We start from the raw sequence: 16,651 nt of genomic DNA, 5'->3' as shown, positions 1-16,651 counted from the left end.
CCAAAGTCCTGCTGGTTTGGTGCAGCATGTGGAGTCCGTGTCACAGTCCAAGAGGGAACGATCACCCCAAACCTGAAAAGAAGATGTTCAGAGCCCCCACCCCCACCCTTCCTGGGTGTTTCCACCTTTCTACTGTTCAGGGTAGTGCAACCAGACCCCGTGTCATTCCCTGGACTGTGTGCAGTTCTCCCAGAGGCAGAGGTGTCCAACGCCTTACCTGCCCTTCGTCCTCTGCATCCATCTTCTGCCCCCACAGCTCCTCACAGGTGAATGCTGCCCTGAGGATGGGAAAGCCTCCACAAACAACACAAATATCTTGTTAGTAAATATGGCCTTTTCCCAAACCACACCCTGTGCACTGCTCTGATCCCCATGAACTGGTGATGAAATGGCCACACGACACAAATGTTTGAAGCGAGATGGTGAAGGGCTGCAGTGGATACGGTGTGGGGGGAGGGGGCCAGGGCACCTGGCCCGCAGCCTGGTTGGCCCCTCTCTTGCAGGAAGTCCAACGAGGGCGCACGGTGCCGGGGGGCCTTCAAGTACACGAGGGGAAATGCACTGCAGCTGGGATGGATGCACACGGATGAGGATGTGCGGGGACTGGATGGAGCTGAAGGACTGCATGGTGAAAGGTTTTACCTTGGCCTTTTTCTCTTCTTTTTGAGAGCACTGAGCCAGAAGTGACTGGAGGAGTGAGTGTTACCAAGCCTGCCAGGTCGACTCGGGGAAGGGAGGGTGGACAGAGTGGAGACGCTGCACCGAGGCCATCTGACTTGCCTTCCTTCAGGCTGAGGATGGACCCCTCCATGCACCCGACTGGCAAGAAATGCCCCTGCAAGCCAGGCCGCCATTCTCACTGTAGCAGGAGCATCCGTGATTCTGAACACCTCGTCTCTGGGCTCCCTTCTCCCCTCCGCCTCCAGACAGTGCCGGCTATTTTGTTCAAACTCACGCCCCTGCAGCTATCACAGTGCCCAGCACTGTCAGACCAATTCCACGTGGTCACACATCTACCTTCTAACCAAAGTCCCCTCATGAAACATCAGACAGAGAAGATCCAGTGTCACAGAGTTCAGTCCCACTCACCAGCTCACGGCTGATTCTGTGTCCATTACACTCTGCCTCCTCCGGCTGTGGTAACATGAGAAGGTCGTGGCCAGGTGACTCTGAACTTCAATACATGTGCTAGCATCCACGATAAAAGTCTCCGGAGACCCCATCAATAGGTTGAATAAGAACAGAAGGAAATACTTTCCCCAAAGAAGAATGTTCTCCTTTTACAAATTTTGAGTTTGGTTTCAAACCAAAAGGAGTTTATGCATGCTCCTGGGGGATTTTTGAAAAGCCCCAATTCCAAAGTAGAACCCCCCAGTGTGTGGATGCAAAGCGGAATGCTAGGGAGTGGTCACATCCACGGGCAGTGCTGGCCAAGGTCTGGGCCAAACCAGTATCTTCAGGGCCCACTGAAAATATGACAACTTTAAAATGAGAGAAACAAAAACCGTTAACTAGATCCAACTGTTTACTCTCTACAATTTGGAAAAGCAGGTTTGTCATGGGCCCTGGACAACATTTTATTAATAGAAGCTCACCCAGGAAGTATAGCAAAACCACGCACACTGAGCCCACATGTCTACGTGGGCCTGAGTGGAAAGCAAACTCAGCAGTTATCGGATGAGTCCAAGCAGTGCAGGAGAACAACTGGGGTCATTTAGAACCAAAAATACACATCAGATGTTCACACTTACTGTTGGAGAAGGACCACCTTGCTGAGTGCTCTGGGTTTAACTGCGTATCTATTTATAGCCTTCCATGCCCTAAAAACGGCTTAAGGTGATTTCCCATAATAGATAAAATTTAACACGATAAATCAAATAAAGATTAGCAGATGGGATGGGGGAAAGAAAGTAAGGCCGTGTTATTCCCATGACCACAGCACATGGGAGCTTCCTGTCGCCCTGCAGGGCGGCCCAACAGGCTGCTCTCCAAGTGTCAGACCGAGAGCTCGATCTCCCCGGAGTGGGCCCCATCTGATGAGGCACATCACGCTCTGATGGGAAGTACAATAACTCAGTTCAACCCCTCCCCCAAGGCAAGGTGAGAGAAGTCACAGGAGAGGATGTCGCAGGAGAGGACGTCTCAGGGAGACGCAGGTTGTGGTTCCCATGGGCAGAGTGGCCAGTCGCCGGAGCAGTGGCTGTCAGCATTGTACCACAGTCACCTCGTGTGGAGACCCAGTGGCTTAACTCAGATGAAAGCCGAGGTCTCTGACTGACCTCTGACTGGGGACCTGGGTCCTCCCTGCTTAGGACCCCCACCTACCCCAGGGTGACACCAAGCTAAGAACCTCCCCCAAGGCCCTCAGGGGCTGCACAGCACGGTGTGAAATCTACGCGGGAAGAACAGTCCCTTGTGGGTTTCAAGGACTGTGATGTGCTCCTGGTGTGGGGGCAGGGAGCACAGGGCAGTTGCCACAAGCTCTAGAGTGGCCCACCTTCAGCAGCGGGATTCCTGTATGGCCTTAACAGTGCCTTGTCATAAGGGAGTAGGGAGTCTTCCCGGACAGAGGACACATTGAGGGGAAGGAGCTCAAGAGATTCGCCCTCTGTGAGGCCATGCCGGGTGTGTGACCAGGGGCACATTGGGAAGCTAGTTGTTCTACAGGAGATATTTCTTCTTCTGGTGTGCATCTGTCCCCTGGGCAGACTTTCACAAATACTGAATCTCTCAACTCCTCCATGTACCCCACCAGCAGGCTGACCCGGGGAAGCAGTGGCTGTCGAGGCCACGATCTATATGCCCTCAAATGCCCCCATGCTTGCCAACACTCACTTCTTTGGACACTGGGGTCTTGTGTCCCAGTACGTGTTGAATACAAGCTCAGGCAACAGGACGGAGCAAACACTTAAACAAGGCTGCCCTTTTGCCAGGGCCTGTCCTGTGGGCATGAGATATAGAAATTGTTCTATTTCCCACAACAACCATTGGGGTAGAAATTAGCAGAGCTGGGCTCCACATACAGGCCATCGCCTCCACACGGCGGGCACTGATTACTGTGAACGAGTCACCAAGAGCCTCTGCCCAGAGCGCTAGGAGGGCAAGGCCATTAACAGTCACCAACAATGGCAGCTCCCGGGTAGTTTTTTTGTTTTTTTTTTTTTTTTTTTTTTTTTTTTGCGGTACGCAGCCCTCTCACTGTTGTGGCCTCTCCCGTTGCAGAGCACAGGCTCCGGACGCGCAGGCTCAGCGGCCACGGCTCACGGGCCCAGCTGCTCCGCAGCACGTGGGATCTTCCCGGACTGGGGCACAAACCTGCGTCCCCTGCATCGGCAGGCGGACTCTCAACCACTGCGCCACCAGGGAAGCCCCCGGGTAGTTTTTAAAGTGACCTATTAGTAAGAGATCAGTAATCCAATGCTGATGTGATTGCAAGCACCACAATCAATCTGAACCCCGACTCAGGAACAGCATAAAACTAAACTGACCCCAACAAAAGGACATCTGGTTTGGCTGTCAGAGCCTCTAAAAGACACACCCAAACCTTGAAATAGCGGAACAGATGAGTAGGGATTGGTTGTTTCCTTATAAAAGCTATATATATATATATATATATGTATTTTTATGAAAGGCATGGCTAAGAAGCTTTGGAAACAGGTTTTACTAAGGCCTAATATAACAATTACATTAGATTTCCCTAAAACCTTTCAAGAATGACTTTAGTATATAAAGTAAACCTCGGTGGTAGAGTTTAATCATAGGGTGTTTAACACTCAGCTACCACGTAGGCTTTAAAATATGCCACGTCTACAGGACGTCATTGGGCGTTCCTGTCCTGGGTGCAAAGGCTTCTTTCTGATGCTGACTTGTCAAATTGTTTCCTACAAGTGGTCTCTGGCTATTACTAAAATAAGAAACATGTCACACGATAAAAATGAGGCAAACAACAGAAAGCATCATAAAGAAAAGCAAACATAGTTTTCAAAAATCTAATAAACCCAAAAGAATGTATATATATATATGTATAACTGATTCACTTTGCTGTACAGCAGAAATTAACACAACATTGTAAATCAACTATACTTCAATTAAGATAAATAAATTGATTTTTTCTTAAAAGTCTAATAAACCCAAAGCAATTATGGTATAACCAGAATGCAGCACCAAGTTTTCTGAGTCAAAGAATGGCACTCCACTTGGCCCATTACATTGCTGTACCTTTGCTGAAATCTAAATGGAATGGGATTGGATATCTGTTCCACGGCTTTCTTCTACCACTACTATAGGTGGTCTCAAATAGTGCTGAGACCTTCATCCAAGGGCACACTGGGCATGCTCACTGGTCCTCACCCACCTCCACTCCTGAGGAGCCCGACTTGCTCTGCGCCCCTCGCAGGCCCCTCAGTCATTTGCATGTGCATCTTTCTGCCCCCAAACCAGGAGGTCTTGCAAAGCAGGACAGCCCAAGTTGGCCAGCATATGCTGCATGTGGACAGCCACAGTAAACACTTGATAAATACATCAGAAGAATTAAAATGACATAAAATCATCTCAGAAGTTCTAATATCTATAAAGTGAATTCAGTAGAAATGGTCGACAATTGTCTTTTAAAAAAAATGCACCATACACAACACTGTAAATCAAATATACTTCAATTTTTTGTAAGTTTAAAAAAAAAACACTGCCACCACCCACGAGAAGGTGACCAGTGTCACAGGTTCCAGTATCCCCAGGCCCACGGGCAAGCACTCTGCCCACCCCGCACGGCACGTGCATTTTTCATGGCTGGGATGAATGAATGATTGATTAAACATTCAAACTTTTCTTTTAAATGCTCTCACTTCAAAATACCATTCTTTGCCTTGGCAATTTCCATAAACCATTTTGTACAAATATGTAGAGATGGATTATTCCCTTGGTATAGATTACTACTGTCGGTGTGCTCCCAATACGTGTGTCTTGAGTTGCTTTAGAGAGAAGGGGAACTTCAACCCTTTGAACACGAATTTCTTCAATGAGCAAGAAGAGGTTTCATTGTTGTGCTTAAAGCATAGAATTGAGGCAATGTACACTACTGAGTAGCTAATTACTACCAATAATTGCTTTCTAAAGCTAAATCTTTACTTTTTGGCTTGCTAATCCAAAGGTATCCAATAGAGAGATTTGAATGAAATAAAAATGAGGCATTTTCTGATATCACTATTTAGATTAAACAATTCCACGACTGCCAAAGCAATATAAGCTCATTGCCCTCAGAAATGTAGCTATTTCACAGACTCAGTCCTAGCTTTCCGGTTCTCTTCTTCAAGATGACTTGAAATTGGCATTTTTCTAAAGGTACACGTTCTACTAGACTATGAATTTTTTAAAAACAATGGTCAAAAACAGAACTGACCCTCAAGAAGTTTAAAATCTAGTTGATGTTGGAGAATATATAAACCTGTTCAAAACCACTGACACCTTAAAATAATTGGTCAGCTTTCTAAATTACTACTCCCATTAAGATTTCTACTTCCAATTCTATGCATTTTATTCCCTATGTATACTGTTGGAAATTCTCTCTGACATCTTGATTTTCTTTTTAAAAAGAAATAACACAGTTCAGTAGATTTTAAAATATCAATCTGGTCTTAGAGTTTCATTTATTAAAGAAAAAAACATAAACGCTCCAGCTTAATTATAAAAAGAGCTTAGAAGTGGAGAGTGTGCTTCAGGGGGCTTGTATTAAGACACACATGTCACAAACATGGATGAACACTAAAGAGACTTGAAACAGTGGGTGCTGACTCCCTGTCGCCAGTCACCAGCACTCAAGGGGCAGACTTCCCCTCTGGAAATTTCTAGTTGTTAACCTCAGAAAGCATTCCTTTCCAAAGTAAAATCACAGGAGTCCATTTTCAAGAGGGCTTACCTGGTAATTTGTGTCCTTGTACTGAAGTCAAGTGACCTCATTGAGCGAAGAACTTCAATGCACCCCAAGTACTGCAAGGCGAGAAAATGTAAATCATGAACACTGAGAACTGACATGAAGAGACAATTCCTAACTACAACAAGGCCATTTTGGGAGGCATACACATTTCTTAGCCACATTTTAACTTTTTATTCATGGTGACACTTTGTTCCGTTTCTATAAAAGTAATAAAAGTAATAACTCACACCCATCAGCAAATACCCTGAGTGCTGACATTTGACACTATGCTTAACTTTTCTGAAATCCATTAGTATTTTCGCTTTCTTTAGAAATACATTTGCAAAAACTTTTGTCAAGGTATAACTAGCATGCTGTAAAATGCAGAAATTTGTTTTTTTCAAGATTTTTTTTGATGTGGACCTTTTTTAAAGTCCTTATTGAATTTGTTTTATGCTTTGGTTTTTTGGCCATGAGGCATGTGGGATCATAGCTCCCCAACCAGGGACTGAACCCGCACCCCCTGCATTGGAAGGCGAAGTCTTAACCACTGGACTGCCAGGGAAGTCCCCAGAAATCTTAAATGTATAATTCAATGATTGTCTAAACATGTACCTGTCATGTAACCACCACCCAAACTCCAACATTCCAGCATCACATTTCTAGTGTTTTACAAAGCTTCTAGAAGTTTATAATTTTAAAGAAAGAATGAAAACACTATAATACCAACATTTTGGCCAACATTAAACTTCATTATTTAATAAATGTATTTTGGGTTATATGAATAAACTATAGATTACCCCCAAAGGTACTTTATTTTGGCCTACCAGAAAGACCTCTTCTGCATAATTTAACATAAATTTTCAGAATTTCAACTTACACATCTAAATTTGTAGCTAAACTTTTTATCAGTTTTACACGTGAAAATGTATGTGTATATGTGAATATATGGCCACAACTAAAGCTATAGACACACCACTGGAGTGGAAGAGATAGAATATTTGTGTTCCAAAGCCTTTGGGGAGTTTGACGGTACAGATGTTTTATACCAATGTCTTTAAATTTAGACTTAACAGGAAGAGATCTCATGGTGTAGCACAGAAAAGACTGCATTTGAATTATTCAGAAAGCCTGAATTTGAGCCTGGCTCTGTCATATATTCTTATATAACTTTAAACAAAACTTTAAACTTCTCTGAAATGTGACTATTACTCTAACCACTGCACAGTCACAGAGTTTTTTAAACACTGTCACCTTCATCAGTTATGTGAGTACCATGAATGGTCACAGAGACATACAAATTAGACGACCACTAACATTGCAGAGTCATGTGATTAAAATGACAACATCTCAGAATCATGTGAATACGAAGACTAACATCGCAGGGTTATATGACTACCTCCACCACCAAAGTCGAAGACTTATGCAACATCATCACAAAGTTACATGAATACCATGACCAACATTGCAGAATTATGTAATACTACAACCATGTCACAAGTCACATGAAAACAATGAACAACAGTGCATCATTATGTGACTGCTATTATAGAGTTGTGTGGATGCCATCACCACCACAGCAGAGTTATATGCCGACCACTGTCACTAAGGTATGTGGAGACCACAATATACTTTACCGAGTTATAAGATTGCCACACCCAACACTGTCACAGTTATGTGAACAACACAACATCCCAGAGATAAGTGAATACCACCACCAGCAACATTACAAATTAATGTTAACTACTTCCACCAAAGTAATTACTTCCACCAAAGTGGCAAAGTTGTGTCAGTATCTCTCAGAGATATATGACTACCATCACCACCACCATTGCAGGGTTATGCAAATTCCACAGCCATGGTCACAGGCTTAGGGAAACCCCATGACCACCATTGCAGATGTGTGAATATGACGTGGCCACTGTAGATCATCTGATTACTATGCCCACTGTCACAGAGTTATTGAAGACCACTTTATAACATTGCAGAGATATGTAAATACTACCAACACCACCACAGCATAATGTGAATTTTGTAAATGCTCTCTCAGTTATGGGAATATCACTACCTCACAGTGATATGTTAATGCCAACACTACCATTGTCATAGAGCTATGTAAGTTCCATGACCAAGTCCTGGTGTTATCTGAATTACACCATCACCACCAACACAAGATATGTGAGTAGTACCACAAATGTTGCACAATTATGCCAACACCATAACAAAATAGCGTCTTAAGGTTATAGGAATACCGTGATGAATTTCACAGCATCTGTGAATACAACTTCCACCAACGTTGCAGGGTCATGTGAATACACGACCTTTGCCACATAGTTATTTGAATACCACCTGTTGGGCTGCACCCTACAGGCCTGCAAGCCCTGCACTTGCCCAGCCTCAAGACCCAAGAAAGAGCTCGGAGTCAGTGACAGAGACATCAACAATTTAATGGATAGGGGGATCTTACAGGTCTGAAGCAAGGTCCTAGAGTGACAACCTGCCGTGTGCAGCAGAGGGCAGGCAGGACATGGCAGTAGTCTTCACTCCCAGGGTAGAGGGAGGTTACCAATTATAGGGGGAATTGACATCAGGTTGGCAATCAGTTACCAGGGAAACCAGCAGAGGAGCACATCCCTCACCGCCCCTTTGATAAGCTATCACAGTGGAGATGCCCTGATCTAAAGATCAGAATGATCACTAGCTTGGACTGAGGGCAAGTATGTAGGAAGGTCAGCCATGTGAGTAGGGTGTAAGTGAAGCAAGTACTGGTCAAGCAGGGAATGCACAGAGAACAAAGAACAGCCATCTTGGGTTGCCTCATCATACACCACCTCTGCCCCCACCATGGTAGTATGTGAAATGTGAACACCTGGCCAACCACAGAGCCATGGAAATAACATCAGCAACAACATCATAAAACCACATGAACGCACCTACCACAGTTGCTGATTATGTGTATGCAAACACCCCCACCATGACAGGGTTATGTGGATACCATGATCAAAGTCACAGAGCTTTGGGAATAGACAGCCAGTGATGAGGTTATGGGAAGACTACCACCAACGAAACCACTGAGTTATGTGACTACCACAACCAACACCACAGGTTGTATAAATACCATAACCAACATCCAACATCAATTGAATATCATCAGCACCACACCATTGCAGTTATGTGAATATCATGGCCACCACAGCAGAGTTATGTGAAGACCACCTGCACCCACTTCACAGAATAACCAATAACATGACCAACATTGCAGAGTTAGATGAATACTATCACCTTGATTATTGCAGAGTCACATGAATACCTCCAACAACAACTTTGCAGAATTATTTGAATAACACAGCCAACTCTGCAGTGTTATATGAACGTGACCACAACCAGTGTCACAGATTCTTGTGAATACCACCTCCAACACTAACGCAAAGCCATGTGAATACCATGACAAATGTAGCAGAGTAACATGTAGACTAACTTCTCAGAGTTATATGATTACCACCACTACCTTCACAGATATGTCAGTACCTCCACTGCTGTCACAGTTATATGAAGACCATGACCAACTTCAGGGAATTACATGATGACCACCACCACCACGTTTGCAGTGCTACGTGAACACCACCACCACCACAATCGCCGAGTTGAGTTACCCTCCCAAGGGGCTGTAGCAATTTGTTCTCTCAGCACCAATGTCTAAGAAAGTTTATTTCTCTATCCTTCATAACAGTGGACAGCATCAGTCTTTTGAACCTTTGCCTCTCATGGGCAAAGATTTCTTTTTTTTGTTTTGTTTTAATTTGAATCTCTTTGATATCTAATAAGATTATGTAGTTTTTTCATTTGTTTATTGGCTATTTGCACTTCTTTTTCTGTTAATTGACTATTCATATCTTTGGCCCAATTTTCTATTAAGTTTTTTATCTTTTTCTTATAGATTAATGTGATATTAATCTCCCATTCAGTCATTTTTCTTTTGATGGCCAGTTTCTACATTTTACCTAAAAGAATTGTTACTGTAGAAATATGGTAATAATTACTGTGATCACATGTCTATCCTTTTCTGTATGGCTTTGGAATGCCCTGTCTTGCTTAAGAAGGTTTTGTGTCCCTAGATTCTTACAATATTCTCCCAAATTTTATTTTAACAATATTAATCATTTATCTATACATTCACTTTAATGTTTTTCATTTACCTTTTTTATCGATTTGGAATTTGTCTATACAGGCTATGACATGAATTATAATACTAGCCTCCAAATGGACTATTACTTATATCAGTACCACTGATTTAATAATTCATCCATGTCTTCCTGGATTGATGTGCCAATTTTGTGGTATATCAAATTCCTATTTCTGTATGGACTTTTACCTAAACTCTATTCTATGTCATTTGTCAATTTCTGTGTCTCTTGTATATATTTTTCCTTGAGAACTTTAAGATCATTTTGTCAAGTTCTCCTGCCCTCAAAAACTATTTGGATTACGATCAAAATTTCATATATTACCTTGAAGAGAATTACATTTATTATTAAGTTTTTGTATCCATAAACATTAGAGTTGTTTCCATTTCAGATATTATTTACCACATTTAATAAGACTATCTAATTTTATTTTATTTATATATATATATCTCCTACACTTTTTTTCTTCAGTGTATTCTGAGGCATTATTTTCTAAGTTTTGGTAACCACAGGGAATGAGAGTTTGATTTTTCCATCCCATGTCTACCTGGTTTTTACTACATAGAAAATTCAATCAATGGGCTCCAGAGATGTACAAAACTGAAGAATTGTGAAAGCCTGGACAATGGAGCCTAGAAAACCTCCCAGAACTGAAGACAACCTCCTAGCGCCAAAGAGATTAAAATACAAAAGAGAGTGTACATTTGTGGAATTTAGATGCAGAAGTCCCTGCATCAACCTCACAGGAATTCCAGGAAAAGAAAAGAAAAAAGTAGAGGGAAAGAAGTATTTAAGAACAAAGAGAGTAAAATTTATAGTATTGTAGGGAGGCTACAAGGCTCAAGAAGAAATATGAAGAAAGATCCACTTTTTTCATATTTCAGTACAAAAGGACCAAGAGAGAAACATTCTGAAAACATTCCATAAGGGGGAAAGAAAATAGGTTACTTACAAAGAAAGTTCTCTTTCAGCATCAAATACATGAAAACAAATAACATCAGAAGACTGAGAAGTACTAAGCCAAGAATCTTATATCCATCCAAACTACCATTCAAGTGGGAGGGCAAAGCAAAGACTCAGAAAGTTAACCACCCACAGATGCTCTCTGAAAGAATTATTCCAGGAAAATGGGAATACAAGAAACAGAAGGATGTGGGCTACGAGAAACAATGATATGAAAAGAATCAAAAAAATTTACAGGTATGCCTTATGACTTAATAATTATTGATGCATAACTCCAAATATTTTTTTTACAATGATGGGGAGCTAAAATCTCAGAAGACCTCAACAGGGCTGGTAGGGGACAGATCAAAAAGAGTGGTTGAAGAGGATGAGGGAAGCTTGCTAAAGGCAGTTGTGTTTTGTGAAAGTAGGGCCAGAACAAATTCTAGGTAGCAGTAGAAAAATGTAAGTTTACATACATGTGTAAGAAATTGTAAGGCACTATAAAAATAAGAATGAAATGATCAACTTCCAAACTAAATAGCCCCACCAGCAAAAAGAAGGAAAAAAATTAAAACGCACAAATGAAAGGGAAAGAAAAAACATTAAACAAAACATCAGTGATAGGTCCAAACACCTCATTGGTCACAACAATCATGAATGGATCAAACCCACTAATTAAAAGTCAAAGACTTTCACACTGATTAAAAATATGTGTGTGTACTGATGAACTCAGTGGCAGGGCAGGAATAAAGACGCAGATGTAGAGAATGGACTTGAGGACATGGGGTGGAAAGGGAAGCTGGGATGAAGTGAGAGAGTAGCACTGACATATATACACTACCAAATGTAAAATGGATGGCTAGCGGTAAGCTGCTGCATAGCACAGGGAGATCAGATTGATGCTTTGTGACCACCTAGAGGGGTGGAATAGGGAGGGTGGGAGGGAGGCTAAAGAGGGAGGGAATATAGGGATATATGTATACATACAGCTGATTCACTTTGTTGTACAGCAGAAACTAACACAAAACATTGTAAAGTAGTTATACTCCAATAAAGATGTAAAAAGGATATATGTGTGTTAAATAAACTGACAAAGAAAATACTAAGAAGATAAAACAGATTCAAATCAGGCAAATGCTAACAAAAGAAAGCAGGGAAATAGTAAATTTCCCATTTACAATCAAAAGAAACAAGAAACATGAAATAAACAAGAAATTTGCGAGATTAAGTTGAAAAAACCTTTAATGAAGGATGAGTAAATTTTTTAAAACCTGCTTATATGGAAAGACATACCATGATTTCTGGATTGGATGATTTAATACTAAAAACATGCCAATCCTCCTCCAAATTCATCTATAATTTCACTGTGATGCCAATTAAAGTCCCAACAGGACTTTACCCCCAGAACTAGAAAAATTAATTCCAAAACTTATATCAAAAAGGAGGATCCTTAAGAACACAAAGAAATTTCTGAAGAAAATAAAAATAAAAAGTAACTGGTGAAAGTTACATGACATTGACATGGGAATAGACAAATCATGCAAGGGACTAGAATGGGGCTGAGAAGAAAAAGGTATACAGATCTGTGGGTGTCACTAAAGAAAAGATAAACCAGTCAGCAAGTGTGGGGATTTGACTAGCTGTACATTAGGAAAAGATCTATCTAGACAGCCCTGCCCACAGCTGTTGTGTATGGTGTATAAGGTGTGTGTTATGTATGAAAGGCATGCCCTCTCCAAAATGCTCACCTAACCCCATGCACAAAAGTAATCACAAAATGATTAAAGAGCTAAAGCTAAGAAATAAAATTATTGAAACATTACAAGAAATAGAAAATTATATTTCTATCAAAAGACCTAAAACTCAAAGGCCATAAGTGAGCTCATGAAAATTAATCATTTTTGAAGAAAAAGACAAATGATATAAACAATATGAAAAGGCAAGTGAAAGACTGAGAAAAATCCAAAACAAACACAAAAAATTTAAGCAAGCCCATCAACTTAATAGACAAAATGGGCAAAGGATACAAACAGAAGATTCGCAGAGGAAGAAAGACAATTGGCCAACATGCATCTGTAAAGACGAGTGCCCAGATGGATGGATCAGAGAAATTAAAATAATACCAGAAAGAGATACAATTTTTCACCCAGCAGAATAGTGAGTTGGGTGAGGAGGCAGGAAAATGGGCCCTGTCACACATTCTTGTAACAAGTGTAAGACTATTTGGAAGTATCCATGGATATGGAAAATGTGCTTGCCTTTTACCCAGTAATGTTATTTGTAGGTCTCTATTCATGCATAAGTGCATGAAATTGTACATGCAAAATATTCATTACTTCATTGCCTCTAAAGAGTGAAAATTTGAATCCCCTCCTCAAATGTTGATCAATAAATGTATAGTTAAACACTTAGGGCACATCCAAACTGTGGTTCCAAAAGCAGCCATTTTTAAAATGATTTAAGCTTAGTCTCAAAGAAACACTGTTACTTCCTCCACATTTTACTGGTTAAAGCAAGTCACAGTGTCAGTCCAGATTCAAGAAGAGGGGACCACTTAAGGGTGTGAACAAAAGAATGCTTGGTTCACTGGGTCCACTTTTGAAGACATAAAGGCACAGAGAAGAGACAAAGATGGCGCAGATACTGCTGGGGAGAGCAGTGGGAAGGAGGAATGATTAGGAAGGAGTATTATCCCTGAATACTTCTACATTATTTAGACATTTTATAACAAAAACATGTTCATTTATTAATCATACAATTACAAAATGAGGAAAAAATAAAAATATTTTCCACCAAAAGAAAAAGACCATACTTAATAAAATTGGACCTCCAAGCTATGATGTAGAATTGATCACAAAGTGATTAAGGTCATCTGGTATCTCAAATTACAAGGGATCTGGAACAGCCCTCCTGAATCTTCTGGAGAGCTACCTTGTTCTGGTAATGCAATGGAAAGTGAAGTGGTTAGTGAAACCAGCCACACCTCTCAGGTAGGCTATTCCTATCATGGGCGTCTTTGAATTCCATCCCCAAGCCTCAGCAATTGGTCAAGGATGGGTGTGTGATCCCAGGCAGGCCAAGTCACAGACCTGGGAGTTTTGGTGGAATTGCCTGGACTGTCTACTCTCTAGGAGTCACAAGCTCCAACGCAGCTTCTGAGAGCTGCACTGTTAACAGTAACTGTTCCTCAGTCCCCATACCTTTCTGGCCAGAGGAGTTTAGAAGAATTTATGAATAATTAACCCTGGTGATTTCTAGCTTCAGGGCCTATTAGAGGCCCCTTTCAAATTTCATTTGGAATTATGGTAAACCCAGGCTTGAATTTTCAAGCATTGCCCATAAATGGGGATGTTGTCCATCTAGACCTGAAGAAAAGTCTATTGTATCTTCAATATTTTGTTAGCCTACTGAGTAATTTGCCTTTTAGGCTTCTGGTACTGAGCAAAGAAACATCTATTAAATGACTGTAAAATGCTTAAGTAATAATTAAATCATAGCTATTAATAATATAAGCATTTGTTTACTAACAACAGGTAACAAGACCCTACATCATTCATGCCACAATTATAAACACTTATCTGCACCTGTTAGGATGCTCAGGTAGAGAGAATTTGAACAGGTATTGTGCCTTTGAAGACCTTACAGTTTCTGGTCATCCTTTGACAGCTACACCATGTGGCAGCAAAAGAAATGTGCCAGAGCCAGGATGAAAGACAAATTGCTAGGAAATTGAAGGAGAGACCACGAAGCACTGTCCATGTGAACTGTTAATCTGAGGCAGTGACTTTCTATGTGTGGTCCCCTGTCCAGTAGCAGCATCTGGGAACTTGTTAGAAATACAAGTCCCTAACTTACTGCAAGCTCTCTATGGATTTTGATGTCCACTTAGGTCTGAGATTTATCTGTATAAAGACTGCTCTAACTTTCTGAACTTTCTTTATCTGATCAGTGTTGTATGCAGGCTATGTAAGTTCAAATCTTGGTTTTTCCATTTAATAGTTGAAGGCTTAGTTTTTTGAAATAAATCTCCCAGAGTCTTGTTTTCCTTAAACAAGAATGGTGATGTCAATATCTATGTCCTGAATTTGCCATGAGTATAAAACTCACCTGTAAAGTATTTCACATAACTCCCGGCATACATGTGGCTCAAGATACCAGTAATATTATTTGTACACTTGAGGCCAGGTTCCTAGAGGTACCTTTATACATGGGGCTGAGGGCTCAGCTACAGTTCATACTTAGCTAAAAATGGCATATGTTTCAGTGTGTTTTATTTTTTTCAAACTCCAGCTAACCTTGAGGGTCCCAGGACTTTGTGGCTTTTGGCTCCTGTTTTCTGCAATAAGCCTTGGACACAGCCCCCACGTAGGGCCTCAGAACATCCCAAATCTTAGGAAACTGATGGCATAACATTGGTAAATGGACTTTGTGAAAACCCACGTTCACAATATTAAAATAAAGTATTTGCAATTGTGTCTGAAGAATTTCTCCAGGAAACAGAGGAATATGGGCAAACAGCACTATTATTAGCAATAATAACTTAAGAGCTCAGAATAAAGTCAGCTTTCTGGATGAGAAACATTAAAAGCAAAAACATCTAGGGTTGGAGACAGAGTTCCTATAACAGAAATAAGTGTCACTGATAGAATAAACTGAGCCAGCTTGTTCAAGAATTCAAAGAAATTTTTTTTAAAAGGAGTTCAAAGAAATAATGGGGTGTGTAGGCAAGAATCCAGAGCCCTCAGAAAAAGAACTGCAACTTACAAAGATCCTGAAAGAAAACTCAATTCAATTCGGGGCAGGAGGAAAATAAGGGAAAATGTTGTGCCTTCAATACATAAGAAAAGAGCGATAACCGCTGATAGCACTAAGACAAAAGCCATTATTTTGTAAAAGAGGGTCTTGATAAAGACGTTTCTTGGCAACTGTGTGCCTGCGCCAGCTACAAATGAACGGAAAGGGCAGGAAGCCAAAAATGAGTTGGGAAAGATTAGTCACAGGTCTGTCACCCTCCACTGATTCTGATGGCTCTCTCCTCACCCGGAGAGCCAGGAGCTGCCATCTCAGAGGTCTACAGAGACCTGGAGACCCAGAGCCTCGGCCGTGAGTGTCTAAGGACAAGGGGGACATCAGAATTGTCCTAGCAGGTGTATTTTTCCTTGCCCTACCAGGAGTTTTAGGGAGGGAAGGGGTCTGGGGGATGGGGACACATTTTGGAGCCCGAATTGCAAAACTTCCCCATGGGATGCAGGAATTTAAGGACTGAGGGACCGGGTCCTAAAACAACAGAAAACTGGACTCGCAGGAGGGCTGAGAGGCCAGGGAAGGTTTGTAGTGCTCACTGAAACCTGCCACCCTGAACCGACAACTCCCAGGCCCCGAAATTTATCCCACTCTTGCATGTTGCTTGGGCCCTCTGAAACCTGAGGGGCAGAGCCTCTTGCACAGTTAGAGTGTAGTGTGCTTCACAAACTGGCAAGCAATATTCAGATTACAAATACGCTCCTCACTCTTCGGGGAGACAGAGATACCACTGTGCCCACCCTCAGGGCATTGAGAAACACCCAGACTTTCAAAGCTGTGCCCACCCTTCTTGGGCCTTCAGGGGGAGTTG

At 41.6% G+C, this 16,651-nt stretch overlaps 1 protein-coding gene across 4 annotated transcripts in view; it reads right to left on the bottom strand.

Moving 5' to 3' along the window:
- SHC3 (SHC adaptor protein 3) overlaps positions 1-16,651 on the bottom strand; it is a 151,119-nt gene that overhangs the window by 95,859 nt on the left and 38,609 nt on the right. For all 4 annotated transcript variants that reach the window (XM_033429607.2, XM_049711509.1, XM_049711508.1 and 1 more), the window contains one exon: positions 5,912-5,982. In XM_033429607.2, coding sequence (XP_033285498.1) covers positions 5,912-5,982 — 71 coding nt within the window. The remainder of the gene's footprint in view (positions 1-5,911; positions 5,983-16,651) is intronic.

This window comes from Orcinus orca, chromosome 6, assembly GCF_937001465.1.
Source record: "Orcinus orca chromosome 6, mOrcOrc1.1, whole genome shotgun sequence".
Lineage (NCBI taxonomy): Eukaryota > Metazoa > Chordata > Mammalia > Artiodactyla > Delphinidae > Orcinus > Orcinus orca.
This window is presented reverse-complemented; position numbering and strand designations above follow the sequence as displayed.